The sequence below is a fragment of the Carcharhinus amblyrhynchos genome, chromosome 3 (assembly GCF_965287045.1).
Source record: "Carcharhinus amblyrhynchos chromosome 3, sCarAmb.v2.hapA, whole genome shotgun sequence".
Taxonomy (NCBI): Eukaryota; Metazoa; Chordata; class Chondrichthyes; order Carcharhiniformes; family Carcharhinidae; genus Carcharhinus; species Carcharhinus amblyrhynchos.
Window position 1 is genome coordinate 118,395,018 of NC_137326.1, and position 15,993 is coordinate 118,411,010.

At 43.9% G+C, this 15,993-nt stretch overlaps 1 protein-coding gene across 2 annotated transcripts in view; it reads left to right on the top strand.

Moving 5' to 3' along the window:
- Positions 1-10,431: 10,431 nt before the first annotated feature.
- The window catches only part of LOC145341508 (D-beta-hydroxybutyrate dehydrogenase, mitochondrial-like), a 31,880-nt gene continuing 26,318 nt past the window's right edge, over positions 10,432-15,993 (top strand). For both annotated transcript variants that reach the window (XM_080186484.1, XM_080186485.1), the window contains exon 1: positions 10,432-10,808. In XM_080186484.1, coding sequence (XP_080042610.1) covers positions 10,596-10,808 — 213 coding nt within the window. In that variant the 5' untranslated portion in view covers positions 10,432-10,595. The remainder of the gene's footprint in view (positions 10,809-15,993) is intronic.

A 15,993-nucleotide genomic window follows, 5' to 3' on the forward strand; every position in this document is an offset into this window, starting at 1 on the left:
AGGTAAGGCATTTCACCCCACCTTGGGCTTGATCTGACGTTTGATCTTAGCCAAAGGCTGTGAAGCGACATACCATTACATAAGAACATAAGAACATAAGAAATAGGAGCAGGAGTAGGCCATCTAGCCCTTCGAGCCTGCCCCGCCATTCAATAAGATCATGGCTGATCTGTCGTGGCTCAGTTCCACATTCCCGCCCTCTCCCCATAACCCTTAATCCCCTCTCTTATCAAAAACCCATCAACCCGCGTCTTAAAAATATTTAGCGAGGTAGCCTCCACCACTTCAACGGGCAGAGAATTCCAGAGATTCACCACCCTTTGAGATTCACAGCCAGTCAAGCTACCCAGGACAATACTAAGTCTAGTCTATGCCCAGAGACCAAAAAACACTCAGTCTGGCTACCCTAATCATGATAACTCAGTTCGGGTATCATTATTGTAATGCACCCAGTTTGGGTGGCCAGTATTCTAGTAGTCAAAGGCCCACTACTTTAACACACGCAACCTGGATTCACTTAGCAAGTATCAGTCCAAGTGCATGAGGGCCATAATATGCCCAGTCTGGTTACCATTACCATAATGCACCCTGTCTGCGTGCCCAGCACTACAATATACCAAGTTCAAAGATCCACTACCATAATATATCCAGTCAGGATATACTTACCGTAATCCAGATAGTCCGGGTATTCAGTAGAATCATATGTCCAGTCCAAATATCCCATATAGTTATACACCTATTCTGGGTACCCATGCCTTTAATACTCCCAGAATAAGTACCTAGTACGGTGATACACCAGCCTGGGTACACCATACTGTATTGTGACCAGTCTGTGTACCCTTTTTAGTCCATGTATCTGCTTTCACAATCTGTTCAGTTTATCTGTTTCTGAGTTTCTATCAGGTGAATCCATCATCCTCATCTAACAACTAACTTGTTCAATAGTTATGTTCTCTCTTTAGGTTTGTCCATTGCTGTGTTCTCCACAGCACCCTCAAATATTGGACAGTTTCTGCTTCTCTGCAGAATGCCAGTTTCTCCAGCTCATTTTTGAATATTCCACATGGTTGATAGTTTGATCATTCAGTAGCATCTTTAAAGGATTATCAATAGGATTCTGGCAAAAATAGCTCTGTTCTAATTTCTGCTTCAGTACAGTGAACTCTTGCAGTACATGATACAAGATGTTCTACCTAAGTGGCATGAATCAAATCCTTGATGTGTTTCACTCTGAGATGGGCAGTTCTCTTGACCAACACAAAACTGACATCACCATTACATGAAATTTCCTTGGCTCCTTGTTTTACACTGTTGACTTACATTTTGCTGTCACAAGACTTCTACTTCGATTTCTATGATTTCCTCATTTTTCCTGGCTGGCTGGAGAGTCTGTTCATTTTGTTAGTTTTACTCTGTTGGAGCTGTCCATTTCAGGACCATTATCTCCTTTCAATCTAACTTATTTTATTTTTCAGCAACAAACTTTTTCTCTCATCAAAACTTTGAGACTTCACTGCCTGTAATCCCTCAGTGCAGGGGTTGTGACCTGGATGCGCTGCAGATTCTGTTCAAATTGGGAGATCAAATCTCAGCTTTTCACTTTCACACAATTTTGGAACAAGTTTGCAGTTCCCTGAGGCTTTTCTCTCTTTACTTCTGAACTTGCTCAACTGTAGACAATATCTTCTTTAAAAAATCTTCTTCCTTCTTCATGAACCTGGCACTTTATGAGGGAGGACACTCCCTTCCGATGGCCGTGAAGGTCATGCCAGCCCTGAAACTTTTTTCTACCGGATCATTCCAGGGCTCAAGTGGGGAACTTGTGTGGCACCTCTCATTAGCCGACAATTCATGAGCCCAAAAGTGCACCCAAGCATTCATGGATGCTATGTATGCCCCGGCTTCCTACTACATCCATTTTGACTGGGCCAGGCCCAACAAGATGCCCAGGCTGCAGGCTTTGCTGCCATCACCAGGATGCGTCAGGTGCAGGGCTCTGTGGACAGCATTGCATGTCGCTTTGCAGAATTCGGGGGCATCAGGGAATGCCCTCCACCTTACGCAAGAGGTTCCACTTCCTGAATGTCCAAATTGTGTGCGAGCACCAGCTAAACATCATGCACGTGTGTTAAAAAATAAAGTTTATTTATTACTCACAAGGCTAACATTAGCACTGCAAAAAAAGTTATTGTGAACTTTCCTTGTTGCCTGTGGTGTGTGTGTAAGCTATCTGGGATGTTCACGCCAATCCAATTAGGAGGCGTGGTATCTGGCAACTCCAACCCACATGCATGCCCCCTCCCCCCACACAAAGTCTTCAATGCTCCCCCCACTTCCAGAACCCTCATCCGCCTTTCCAGATCCCTTGTTCATATGCACCCTGACATGGTGCATCCCCTTCCCCTCTTTGAGACTGTAATTATATCACACCAAGGTAATGGGCTTGGGTTGGCCATGCCAGCAAATGCCAGCAGGAGGATAATGGCAACATGCTGTGAGGCATGCTGTGAAGCTGCTCTGGCATTGCCAAAGTCTGACTCCTGCCTGTCTTCAGACTGCACGCAGACACTCTACCTGTGTCTAAGTGAGGGTCAGGGCACTTTGTTTGGCGCAATGCTCTGGGGGTGGAGGTGTGGGTCAAAGACAGAGTGTTGCAGCTTTGAGGTGCAATATTCTTTAATGCTGCTTATTTACAACTCCAATTATCCTACCCTTAACTATGGTGTGTTTCCTCACCAATGCCCTCTTGGTGCCTCTATATGTTTGTCTGGTCTGGCGCTACATGTAGGACATCGGAGGTGGAGATGGCCTGCTGTGTTCCACACCTCATGGCTTTTGATGCCCTTGGTGGGTATCCTCTGGAGGGCTGGGATCTGGGGAAACCTAGTTGACTTTCAGGTGTTAAGGATGAAGCCGTGGCCCTGAGATGAACTGGTATCAGGAAGGGAGGATTCAGAAAGGCTGGAGACTACCAGAGCCTCCTGGGTGGGAGGCTCTGGGATGGCCGCCAGCACTTCTTCCTCCCTCAGGATGTCCTTAGGCTCCTGAGATACTGGAGAAGCTCCAGAAGCTTCTGCGTCGCATGGCACTGCCAGTTTTGGACTGGCAACTTTGTCCATACCATGTTATCTGAGCCCTCAATGATCGCCCTCTGAGTTTGGACCAAGACCTGGAGCCCCTCTGCAATTTGCCGCTGTGTCTGAAGCATGTTCCAAGGCTCTCAGCCATGGTCCTCAGAGACCCAGCCATGCCTTAGACTCTGTTAGCAATGGTTACTTATTCCTGCCCTAGGCTTTCCACTGTGGTTGCATCCTTGCAGTGTTGGGCTGGCTGTCACACAATGCCAGCACCATGTACTGTGCCTGAAGGCTGTGAGATTCCTCCAAGTGGCCTTGCAGCTACTGGAATGTTGCTGACATTCCTTCCTGGAGTTCCCTGGCTCTGTCTCTGCATCACCAGTATCTTTGGGAGAACTTTGGGACAGATGGCACATGTCGACACTGTGCCTGAACAGGAAGGGGTTGAGATGAGGAGTGCCAAGGGTATTTGAAGATAATGCTGGGGGTTTGGTGCTGGAAGGTCATGGGTGTCAGGGAACAGATTGATGTGAACATTCCAGCTGTGATAGATGGGAGTGATGCCGGGATGTGACAGATGGGCACTCACTTGCAGCTTGAATGAGGTCATTCATTTTCTTATAGCATTGAGTGGCAGTCCTACATGTCAGGCCACTGGCACTGACCACCACAGCCACTGTATCCCAAGCTGCATTGGCTTCCTTGCTCCTGGCTCATCTATGCACCTGGGGGTACGGGGCTGCCGGCCTCTCTTCCACTGCATCCAGAAGTCTTTTCAGGCCTGCCTCCATGAAATGTGGCAGTGCTGTCTGCACTGCCATCCTCTTAGTGTGACTGGCTGTGGGTGCAGAGGGAATGTTTAAATGTAGCTCCCCTTTATTAATAGTGCACAGCTGCAAGCCAGTTCAGGTGTATCACATAAGAACATAAGAACATAAGAAATAGGAGCAGGAGTAGGCCATCTAGCCCTTCGAGCCTGCCCCGCCATTCAATAAGATCATGGCTGATCTGTCGCTGCTCAGTTCCACTTTCCCGCCCTCTCCCCATAACCCTTAATCCCCTCTCTTATCAAAAACCCATCAACCTGCGTCTTAAAAATATTTAGCGAGGCAGCTTCCACCACTTCAACGGGCAGAGAATTCCAGAGATTCACCACCCTTTGAGTGAAGAAGTTCCTCCTCAACTCCGTTCTAAACCGCCCCCCCTTTTATCTTGAGGCTGTGCCCCCTAGTCCTACTGTCTTTTTTGAGCGGGAAGAGTCTCTCCACCTCTATCCTATCCATCCCATTCATCATCTTATACGTCTCAATGAGATCTCCCCTCATTCTTCTAAACTCTAACGAGTACAAGCCTAGTTTATTCAGCCTCTCCTCATAGCTCAACCCCCTCAACTCCGGTATCAGCCTAGTAAACCTCCTCTGCACTCCCTCCAAGGCCAAAATATCTTTGCGCAGGTGCGGCGCCCAAAACTGCACACAGTACTCCAGCTGCGGCCTCACCAATGCCCTATACAGCTGCAGCAAGACCTCCCTACTTTTATATTCAATCCCCCTCGCTATGAAGGCCAGCATCCCATTTGCCTTCCTGACCACCTGCTGCACTTGCAAGCTGGGTTTTTGTGACTCATGCACAAGGACCCCGAGGTCCCTACCTGTGGATTTTATGTTTGACGTGGGTGTTCATTTAGTGCACCAAGCGTGGGGTGATTGCAGTCCAGTCTGCACCATACAGAGTTGCATGAATCACTGTGGTTTTGTTTTCCTGTCATTATGACAGTCAGTCATTTTTTGAGAAACTTCTGCCTATTGTGTAAGATGACTTTTTACAGCTTCTCAGTTTTTTGTCACAAGGTTATTTTCAGGTCAAAGGATTACATCAAATGTCCAAAATATGGAGTTAGGATTAGCAAATACAGTTCTTATTGTGTTAAACCTCTTTAAATGTAAATCTCTATATGAATTCAGAGCACCTCCTTGTATGCTTTTGCTTTGATTTGATTTGATTCATTATTGTCACATATATTAGGATATAGTGAAAAGTATCATTTCTTGTGAGCTGCATAGACAAAGCATACTGTTCATAGAGAAGGAAGGGAGACAGTGCAGAGTGTAGTGTTATAACCATAGCAAGGATATAGAGAAAGATCAACTTAATGCAAGGTAGGTTCATTCAAAAGTCTGTTGGCAGCAGGGAAGAAGCTGTTCTTGATTTGGTTGGTACGTGTCCTCAGACTTCTGTATCATTTTCCTGACGGAAGAAGTGGAAGAGAGAATGTCTGGGGTGCATAGGGTCCTTAATTATGGTGTCTGCTTTTCTGAGGCAATGGAAGTGTAGACAGTATCAATGGGTGGGAGGCTGGTTTGAGTGATGGACTGGGCTTCGTTCACGACCCTTTGTATTTTCTTATGGTCTTGGGCAGAGCAGGAGCCACACCAAGCTGTGATACAACCAGAAAGCATGCTTTCTATGGTGCATCTGTAAAAGCTGGTGAGTGTTGTAGCTGACATGCCAAATTTCCGTAGTCTTCTATGAAAGTAGAGGCATTGGTGGGCTTTCTTAACTATAGTGTCGGCATGGAGGGACCAGGACAAGTTCTTGATGATCTGGAGAACTAAAAACTTGAAGCTCTCAAGCATTTCTATTTTGTCTCCATTGGTGTAGACAGGGGCATGTTCTCCACTACGCTTCCTGAAGTCGATGACAATCTCCTTCATTTTGTTGACATTGAGGGAGAGATTATTGCCGTCACGCTAATTCACTAGATTTTCTATCTCTTTCCTGTACTCTGTCTTGTCATTGTTTGAGATCCAACCCACAACGATGGTGTCATCAGCAGACTTGAAAGTTGAGTTGGAGGGGAATTTGGCCACACAGTCATAGGTGTATAGTAAGGGGCTGAGGACACAGCCTTGTGGGGCACCAGTGTTGAGGATGATTGTGGAGGAGGTGTTGCTGCCTATCCTTTCTGATTGTGGTCTGTGGGTTAGGAAGCTCAGGATCCAATAAGATCATGGCTGATCTTTTTGTGGACTCAGCTCCACTTACCCACCCGCTCATCATAATCCTTAATTCCTTCACTGTTCAAAAATTTATTTATCCTTACCTTAAAAACATTCAATGAGGCAGCCTCAACTGCTTCACAGAGCAGGGAATTCTACAGATTCACAATCCTTTATGTGAAGAATTTACTCCTCAACTCAGTCCTAAATCTGCTTCCCCTTATTTTCAGGCTATTCCCCTAGTTCCAGTTTCACCCACCAGTAGAAACAACTTCCCCTGATTCTATCTTATCTATTCCCTTCGTAATCTTATATGGTTCTATAAGATCTCCCCTCATTCTTCTGAATTCCAATGAGTATAGCCCCAGTCTCCTCAGTCTCTCCTCCTAAGTCAACTCTCTCAACTCCAAAGTCAACCTAGTGAATCTCCTCTGCACTCCCTCCAGTGCCAGTATATCCTTTCTCAAGTAAGGAGACCAAAACTGTGCACAATGCTCTAGGTGTGGCCTCAACAGCACCTTATATAGCTGCAACATAATCTCGCTGTTTTTAAACTCTATCCCTCTAACAATGAAGGACAAAATTCCATTTGCCTTCTAAATTACCTGCTGCACCTGCAAACCAACTCCTTGGGATTCCTGCATAAGGACACCCAAGTCCCTCTGCACAGCAGCATGCTGCAATTTTTTACCATTTAAATAATAGTCCATTTTGCTGTTATTCTTACCAAAATGAATGGCCTCACATTTACCAACATTGTACTCCATCTGCCAGACCCTCGCCACTCACTTAGATCATCTATATCCCTTCGCAGACTTTCAGCATCCTCTGCACACTTTGCTCTTCCACCCATCTTAGTGTCATCTGCAAATTTTGACACACACACTTGGTCCCCAACTCCAAATCATCTATGTAAATCGTAATCAGTTGTGGTCCCAACACTGATCCCTGAGGCACACCACTCGTCACTGATCGCCAACCAGAAAAACACCCATTTACCCCCACTCTTTGCTTGCTGTTAGTTAACCAATCCTCTATCCATGCTAATAGATCACCCGTAACACTGTGCATCTTTATCTTATGTAGCAGTCTTTGGTCCGGCACCTTGTCAAATGTCTTCTGGAAATCCAGATACACCACATCCATAGGTTCTGCATTGCACATGTAATATTCTCAAAGAATTCCACCAAATCAGTCAAACATGACCTGCCCTCATGCTGCATTTTACCAATGGGACAGTTTATATCCAGATCTCTTGCTATTTCTTCCTAGGTGATAGATTCAAACATTTTCCCGACTGCAGAAGTTAAGCTAACCAGCCTGTAGTTACCTGCCTTTTGTCTATCTACCTCCTTTTTTAAACAGTGACATCACATTTGCTGTTTTCAAATCTGCAGAAACCATCCCAGAGTCCAGCGAATTTTGATAAATTGCACTAAGGCATTTGCTGTTTCTCCTGCCATCTCCTTTAGTACCCTGGGATGCATTCCATCAGGACCAGGAGACTTGTCTACCTTTAGCACCCCCCCCCCCCATTAACTTGCCCAACACCACCTCTTTCGTGATCATGATAGTTTCTAAGTTTTCACCTGCCATAGCCTTCCTGTTATCAATTTTTGGCATGTTATTTGTGTCTCCCACTGTGAAGACCAACACAAAATACCTGTTCAATGCCTCAGCCATTTTCTCATTTCCAGTTATTACATCCCCCTTCTCATCCTCTAAAGGACCAATGTTTACTTTCGTCACTCTTTTTTGTTTTATATATTTGTAGAAACCTTTGATGTCTGTTTTTATATTCTGAATTGGTTTACTCTCATAATCCATCATACTTTTCTTTTTAGCTTTCTTCTTGGCTTTCTGCTGACCTTTAAAGATTTCCCAATCCTCTAGGCCCCCACTAATCTTTTGCCACTTTGTATTAATTTTCTTTCAAATGGATACCCTCCTTTATTTCCTTAGATATCCATTGCTGATTATCTATTGTCCTTTCTTATCACTGGTGTATACTTTTGCGGAGCACTGTGAAAGATCGCTTTGAAGGTCCTCCACTGTTCCTCAATTGTCCCACCATAAAGTTTTTGCTCCCTGTCTACCTTAGCCAACTCCTTCTTCTTCCCTTTATGGTCTCCTTTGTTTAAAGACAAGACACTGGTATTGGATTTTATTTTCTCATGCTCCATTTATATTTTAAATTCAACCATACTGTGATCGCTTCTTCCAAGAGGATCCCTAACTGCAAGATCATTAATTATTCCCGTCTCGTTACACAGGACCAGATCTAGGATAGCTTGCTCCTTTGTCAGTTTCATTATATAATGTTCAAGGGAGCTATCGTGGATACATTCTTACATTAACACTGCAACCAAGTTACTGTGAAATCCTCCAGGCCATGTCAGGAAATGTTTCTTCACACTAGTGTAAAGTGTCACTGTCAATTGTAGCTTAGTTAATAGCATACAACTTTTCAAGTCACAAAGTTACGGCTTTACATCAACTCCAATACCTGAGCATACAAAAAAATCAAGGCTGACACTCCAGTGCAGTACTGAGGGAGGGCTGCATTGTTGGAGATGCAATTTTTTCTATGAGATATTAAACTGTGGCCCCATTTGGGTGGATGTATAAAAATCCCATGACACCATTTCGAAGAAGAGCAAAGGCGTTCATTTCTATCTTTCTTCAGTTCTGATGAAAGGTCACTCTTATGTTTATTGGGGGCATGCTCCTTAAAGATCAGGTGGTCCAGGACACAGACTCCACTCTGGGGTGGAACTTGCCGAGCAGTCTTGTGTTGACTGTGCTAGAGATACGATGTGTTAATTAACAGTTCCAGTTAGTTTATTCCCATTTTCCGTGGTCTTTTATTAGTCCATATTTGACTGCAAGGAACTACAAAAGGTCATAAATGTAACTCAATCCATCACGCAAACCAGTTTCCCATCTATTGACTCTGTCTACACTTCCCACTGCCTTGGCAAAGCAGCCAGCATAATTAAGGACCCCACGCACCCTGACATTCTCTCTTTCACCTTCTTCCATTGGGAAAAAGATACAAAAGTCTGAGGTCACGCACCAACCGACTCAAGAATAGTTTCTTCCTGGCTGCTGTCAGCTTTTTGAATGGACTTACATTGAGTTGATCTTTCTGTACACCCTAGCTATGACTGTAACCCCGTATTCTGCACTCTCTCGTTTCCTTCTCTGTGAACGGTATGCTTTGTCTGTATAGCGCGCAACAATTGATACTTTTCACTGTATGTTAATATATGACAATAATAAATCAAATCAAATCAAACTCATATATAATAGTAACAGACCCTGAAACAGTAATTCCATAATCTCCACAGATGTTACCTGATCTGCTGAGTATTTTTCAGTTTTTATTGCTGATTTCCAGCATCTGCAGCATTGTCTTGTGTGTTTGTTACTCCTGGTGTCCTGGCCATTATTTGTTTCCATAATCAACTTCATAAACACAATTTCTCTGTCATGATCACATTGCTGTTTGTGGGAGCTTGCTGTGTACAAATTGGCTGTGACATGTCCTACATTAGGACAGTAAGTACACTTATTAAAATTATTCCATTAACTGTAAAATGTTTGGAGAAGATCTGGGATAAAGGAAATAATTTTCTTCCCAGTATTAGAAATGTGGAACTCTTTCCTCAAAGCTTAGTGAAAGTCAAAGATAGATGGATTGATAGATTTTTCATTGTTAAAGGTTTTCATTGTTAAGTGTTATGGAACTAAAGTGGATGGAGTTAAGATACAGATCAGCTACGATTGACAGAACAGATTGAAGGGGCTGAATGGCCTGATCCTGTTCCTAACCAAATTGTCTTCTCAAACTATAGTAAAAAGCAAATGACTGCTGGAATTTGAAACAACAACAGAAGATGTTGGAAAAATCTCAGCAGGTCTGACAGCATCTGTGGAGAGGGAATAGGCACAGTAAGTAGTCTCACAATACCAGGTTAAAGTCCAACAGGTTTATTGTGCTACCAAATAAGCCTGTTGGACTTTATCCTGGTGTTGGGAGACGTCTTACTGTGCTTACCCCAATCCAACGCCGGCATCTCCGCATCAGAGAGAATAGGGCCAAGGTTTCGAATCTGGATGAAGGTGCTGTCAGTGGTGATGAGATTTGCCTGAGCTGGTTCGGGGTTTAGTTAGTTATGAAAGAGCAGAAGTCTGTCCAGCACTTTTCAGCCTGCCTGCGGTCTGTGCATATGCGCGTGAGTGCCAATGGTGTTGATGAAATGATACAGTAGCCTGTCACTGTGTTTTCATCACATTTGTACACACGCGGAAGTGATCTCATTCTTTGTCCGGACTGCTTTCCTGGCTTTTTTTTTGTGTATGGGAGGGGATTACATGAGTGGGTGAGAAAGGGACAAGCGGGGCTACTTAGCCAGACTGAGACACAGCAAACCGCAACGCTGATAGTGCAGCCGCTGCTGCATTCGGCTGAGTCAGAGAGGGAGCTAGCTCAGCCCAGCACAACAAGGAGGCAGAGATGTCCAAGCTTTCATACGTGCAAATGGCCCTAATGGTGTTGTTTTCATTCCTGTTGACCCTGGGCTTGGGCTTGTGGCTCCCCGAGATCCTGAGTGCCTTTGTTAAACTGTTTGGCTTTCAGGACGACACAGTGACCTACAGTATCGTGCTGATGTACCTGGTCTTTGTGCTGTACCTGGCGATGCCCTCCCTGCCTCGCGGCTCGGTCAAGGTAAACCCTTTTAAGAGTCCTTTGAACTTGCTAAAAAATACTGCCGGGGTCTCTGTGCCAAGGCGGGTGTTTTTGAAAGAAACCTCTTGATGTTTACAGCATTAACTGTTTCTGAAAGTGACATGTGGATATCATCAAGTATCCAGTGAGATGTGCACATTCAGGATGTAGCATAGCCAGAATAACTTGTGGAGCTTTTTTGTTGTTTAACGGGGGGAATTAAATCCATTATAACAGTATCTGACTGCCTTTTGATATCATTTCCAATCCCACCTCTCTTCATCAAGCTTTCTAATTGCACTTTGAACGACATGATGTTACTTTTCCTGGAAATCTATTGATTACAGTTTGTGCGAAGGACCACTTGAAATCAGTGATCCGTTTGCCCTGTCTTTGTTTATTCTACCGTTCAGTATTAGGAAGGTAAATACAAACAGGGGAGGAGGTTCTTTCCGTCGAAATCCACTTGACCCTTTGTATACTTCCATCCACTCTGTTGTCTTATTTTAAAAGCAAACAGACAAGTTTCTCACAGCTCAGTTTTCTGGTCACAGAATACTACAGTGCAATAGAAGCCCTTGGCCCATGGAATCTGCAAAAAGTCTGACAACACCAGGTTTTAGTCCAACCGACGAGTTCACCTGACGAAGGGACTAACCCCGAAAGCTTGTGAGTCTATTATCAAATAAATCGGTTGGACTAAAACCTGGTGTTGTCAGACTTTTTACTGTGTTTACGCCAGTCCAACGCCGGCGTACCCACATCATGGAATCTGTACCAGACTTGCTCACTTGCCAGCACTTGACCCATAGCCTTGAATGTTATGGCGTGCCATGTATTCATTCGGGTGCTTTGTGAAAATGCGAGGCATCCTGCCTCCACCACCCTCCCTGGCAGCGCTTCCTACTCCGTCGCCATATTCTGGATAAAAATATTTTTCTTCAAATTCCCCCCCTTACTTTTAACTTATCCCTTCATGACTGACCCTTCAACTAAGGGGAAGAGCTGCTCCCTATCCACCCTCTCCATGCCCCTCGTAATCCTGAACACCTCAATCAGATAATCCCCCAGGCTTCTCTACTCCAGAGAAAACAACCCAAGCCGAGCCAACCTCTCTTTATAACTTTAATGTTCCAGTCAGGCGATATCCTGGTGAACTTCTTCTGCATCCACATCCTTCTTGTAATGATACCAGGGATCTTGTCTAGTGGTTCTTCTTGTAGAAATGTAGCAAAGTTACAATGTGGAAACAGATCATTTGGCCCAATCAATCTATTTGTTGTTTACCCTCCTCAAGAGATTTATCCAGCTTGTTCTTTCATCCCATCAGCCATCATTCTTCTTTAGAATAGAATAGAATCCTTACAGTGCAGAAGGAGGCCATTCAGCCCATTGAGTCTGCACTGACCACAATCCCACCTAGGCCCTATTCCTGTAACCCCACCTATTTTGCCTGCTAATCCCCTGACACTAAGGGGAAATTTAGAATGGTCAATCAACCTAACCTGCACATCTTTGGAATTGGGAAAGAAACCAGATATGCAGAAGAAACCCACGCTGACACGGGAGAATGTGCAGACGCCACACAGACAGTGACCCGAGCTGGGAATCGAACCCGAGCCCCTGGTGCTGTGAGGCAGCAGTGCTAACCAATGTGCCACCGTGCTGCCCTTTCATCCCCTTCATCAAACCTGGAATGTTGCCCCAAACGCTAATTCTGGAAGTGCATTCTAAACTCCCACAATTCTCTGCGTCAATTTAAATCCCTCATATTCGGTCTCATGTTTTGACACCAAGTCATTTACTACCCAGTTGATGGGGGAAAAATGTCTTCTGCCCTGTCTCATTCTTTCATAACTTTAAATCGTCCTGTCGTCTGTGCCGTTCAACTGAAAAAAGATCAAATCTTACAATTCTTCTGTCACAACTTGTATTTCCGAATACTAGACAGCATTTCTTCTCCGTGACAGTCACTAGCAAGGCCAGCATTTACCTCCCTAATTGCCCTTAACTGAGTGGTTCGCTTGGCCATTTCAGAGAGCACAGAAAAGTCAATCACATTGCTGTGGCTCTCGAGTCACATTTGGGCCAGAGCAGATAACAATGGCAAGTATAATTACCTAAAGGATCTGAGTGAATCAAATGAGTTTTTACAACAATCTGATAGTTACGTGGAGGTTGTCATGACTGATACTAGCATTTTCATAGAATCCCGATAGTATAGCAGGAGACCATTTGACTCATCATGCCTGCACCAACAACAATCCCACCTGGGCCCTATCCCCATAATTTCACTTATTTATCCTGCTAATTCTCCTGATACTAAGGGGAAATTTAGCATGGCCAATCAACCTAACCTGCACATCTTTGGACTGTGGGAGAAAACCAGAGAATATGGAGGAAACCCATGCAGACACAGAGAGAATGTGCAAACTCCACACAGACAGTGACCCGAGGCTGGAATTGAACCCGGATCCTTGGCACTGTGAGGCAGCAGTGCTAATGACCATGCCGCTCAAATTTTAATTCCAGATTTATTTATTAACTGAATCCAGCTGCCTAAGTGGAATTGAAACTCAGGCCTCTCGGATCATAGTTCCAACCTCTGAATGACTAGTTCAGTGCATAAGCACAATGTCACTATTCTGAATGCATTTAGTGAGGTTTTATATAATCTTTTCAAAAGCTTCATTAGCCTCTTTATTGTGGAATCCAATAACGCACACATAGTTTTGTTTCAGGCCATCATTATATTTTGATACTCATATTCTATACTTTTTTGAGATAAAATGTATTTAATTAAATACATTAGTATTAATGGTCTTTTAATACTTTTTTGGATCTGGACCTCTGTCCTTCTGCCCTTCCCTAGCATCAAGTTCACTCCCTTTCAGAGTATAATAAATAATGCATTATTTTACACTTAGTATCATAGAATCATAGAATGGTTACAGCACAACAGGCCATTCAGCCTGTGGTGCCTGTGCTGGCTCTCTGCAGGAGCAGCTCAGCTTGTCTGACCCCCCTGCCCACCAACATCCTCCACCTTTTCCCTTTAGCCCTGCAATTTGTTTTCATTTCAGGTAATTATCTAAGTCTCTTTGAAAGCTACAATTGCTTCTGGTTCCACTGCACTCTCAGGCATTCCACATTCTAACCACTGACTATGTCCTGATGACACTTTTGCTTTTTTTTGGCAGTCACCTTAAGTTGGTATTCTCTGATTGTCACCACCTCTTCCAATGGGGACAATTTCTCTGTATCCACTCTATCCAGGTATCCCATGATTTTGAACACTTGTCTCAAATATCCTCTCAGCCTGCTCTTCTTGAGAGGAATGGTCCCAGCTTCTCCAGTCGATCCAAGCAATTGAAGCCCCTCATCCCCATAAACATTATTTTAGAATTTTGTTGGATCCTCTTTAAAGTCTTTACATCCTTCCTGAAGTGTGGTGCTTGGAATTTGACACAGTAGTTCAGTTTAAAGTCAAGTTTGTTTATTAATGTCACAAGTAGGCTCACATTCACACCGCAATGAAGTTACTGTGAAAATCCCCTAGTCTCCACACTTTGGCACTTGTTTGGGTACAGTGAGGGAGAGTGTAGCATGCCGAAACACCTTTAGAACTGTGGGAGGGAACCAGAGCATCTGAAGGAAACCCAAGCAAATGTGGGGGGAACATGCAAACTCCACACAGACAGTGATCCAAGCTGGCAATCAAACCTGGGTCCCTTGTGCTGTGAGGCAGCAGTGCTAACCACTGTGACATTGTGCTGACCTTCCCAAAAGTAGGGGAAGTGGCTGAAATTTGGTTTAGATTGGATTTTGTTTTTGAAGTTTGAGAGAAAGCAAAACACAAAAGGGTTGAGGTAGAATATCAGCATGGGAATAAAATGGCTGAAGCCATTGCTGACGTTAAAGTAAGGAAAGATCATAGGAAAAGAAGTGGGCCGTTTGGCCTGTTGAACCTATTCTGCTATTCAGCCTGTTGAGTTCATTGGCTGGTCTATGTCAATCTACATGCCTGATTTCCTAACTTCCATCATCTTGAACAATGCAATAGCATAGATAAGTGATCATGGGACTTAGCTTAAAGCACATAAACATTTATATATTAAATTGATCTTTCTCTACGCCCTAGCCATGACTGTAACATTACATTCTGCATCCTCTCCTTTCCTTCTCTATGAATGGTATGCTTTGTCTGTATAGTGCGCAAGAAACAATATTTCTCACTGTATACTAATACATGTGACAACAACAAATCAAATCAAATCATTTTGAGACAGGAGTCATATATAGATTAAACAAGCTAAAGTGGAGGATTCTCCTCCATGGGCATTAACTTGTGGGGATTTTGGATAATCTGACAGCTTTACAAAGAATAGTTTTTTACTTCAAGATTGTTTCAAATACTCAAACTATATGTAGAGATATTGATGGAGGTGTATATGGAAACAAAAAAAAGAGAACAGCACAGCTGCCATCTTTCACGTCGCAAAATATTCAGCTACCAAGAAATAATGATGAACATGAGACAACTGAGTAGTAATTGGCTAATGTGACAAAGGCAGAACAATTTCAAACAGGAAGGGACTGCTAAATGTGAGAAAAGGTTAGAAATGGTGAAAATCACTTTGGAGCACATTAGGGAAATTGCAGAAGTGCAAGGTCAATACTGTCAATTTTTGGTGTAGTGCTCTGAAGTTGTCTCCACATCACACCTCCCCAAGCTCCCTGGAACTGGGTCACATCCCAGAAAATCAGAAAGTAGAAACATAGAAACATAGACATAGAAGATTGGAGCAGGAGGAGGCCATTTGACCCTTCAAGCCTACTCCACCATTCATTATGATCATGGCTGATCATCCAACTCAAAAGCCTTATCCTGCTTTTTCCCCGTTCGCCCCAAGTGCTATATCTAGCTGTCTCTTGAATACATTCAATGTTTTGGCATCAACTACTTCCTGTGGTAATGAATTCCACAGGCTCACCGCTCTTTGGGTGAAGAAATGTCTCCTCACCTCCATCCTTAAATGGTCTACCCTGAATCCTCAGAATGTGACTCCTGGCTCTGGACTCCTCCATCATCGAGAACATCCTCCCTGCATCCACCCTGTCTAGTCCTGTTAGAATTTTATAAGTCTCTATGAGATCCCCCCCTCATTCATCTGAGCTCCATTGA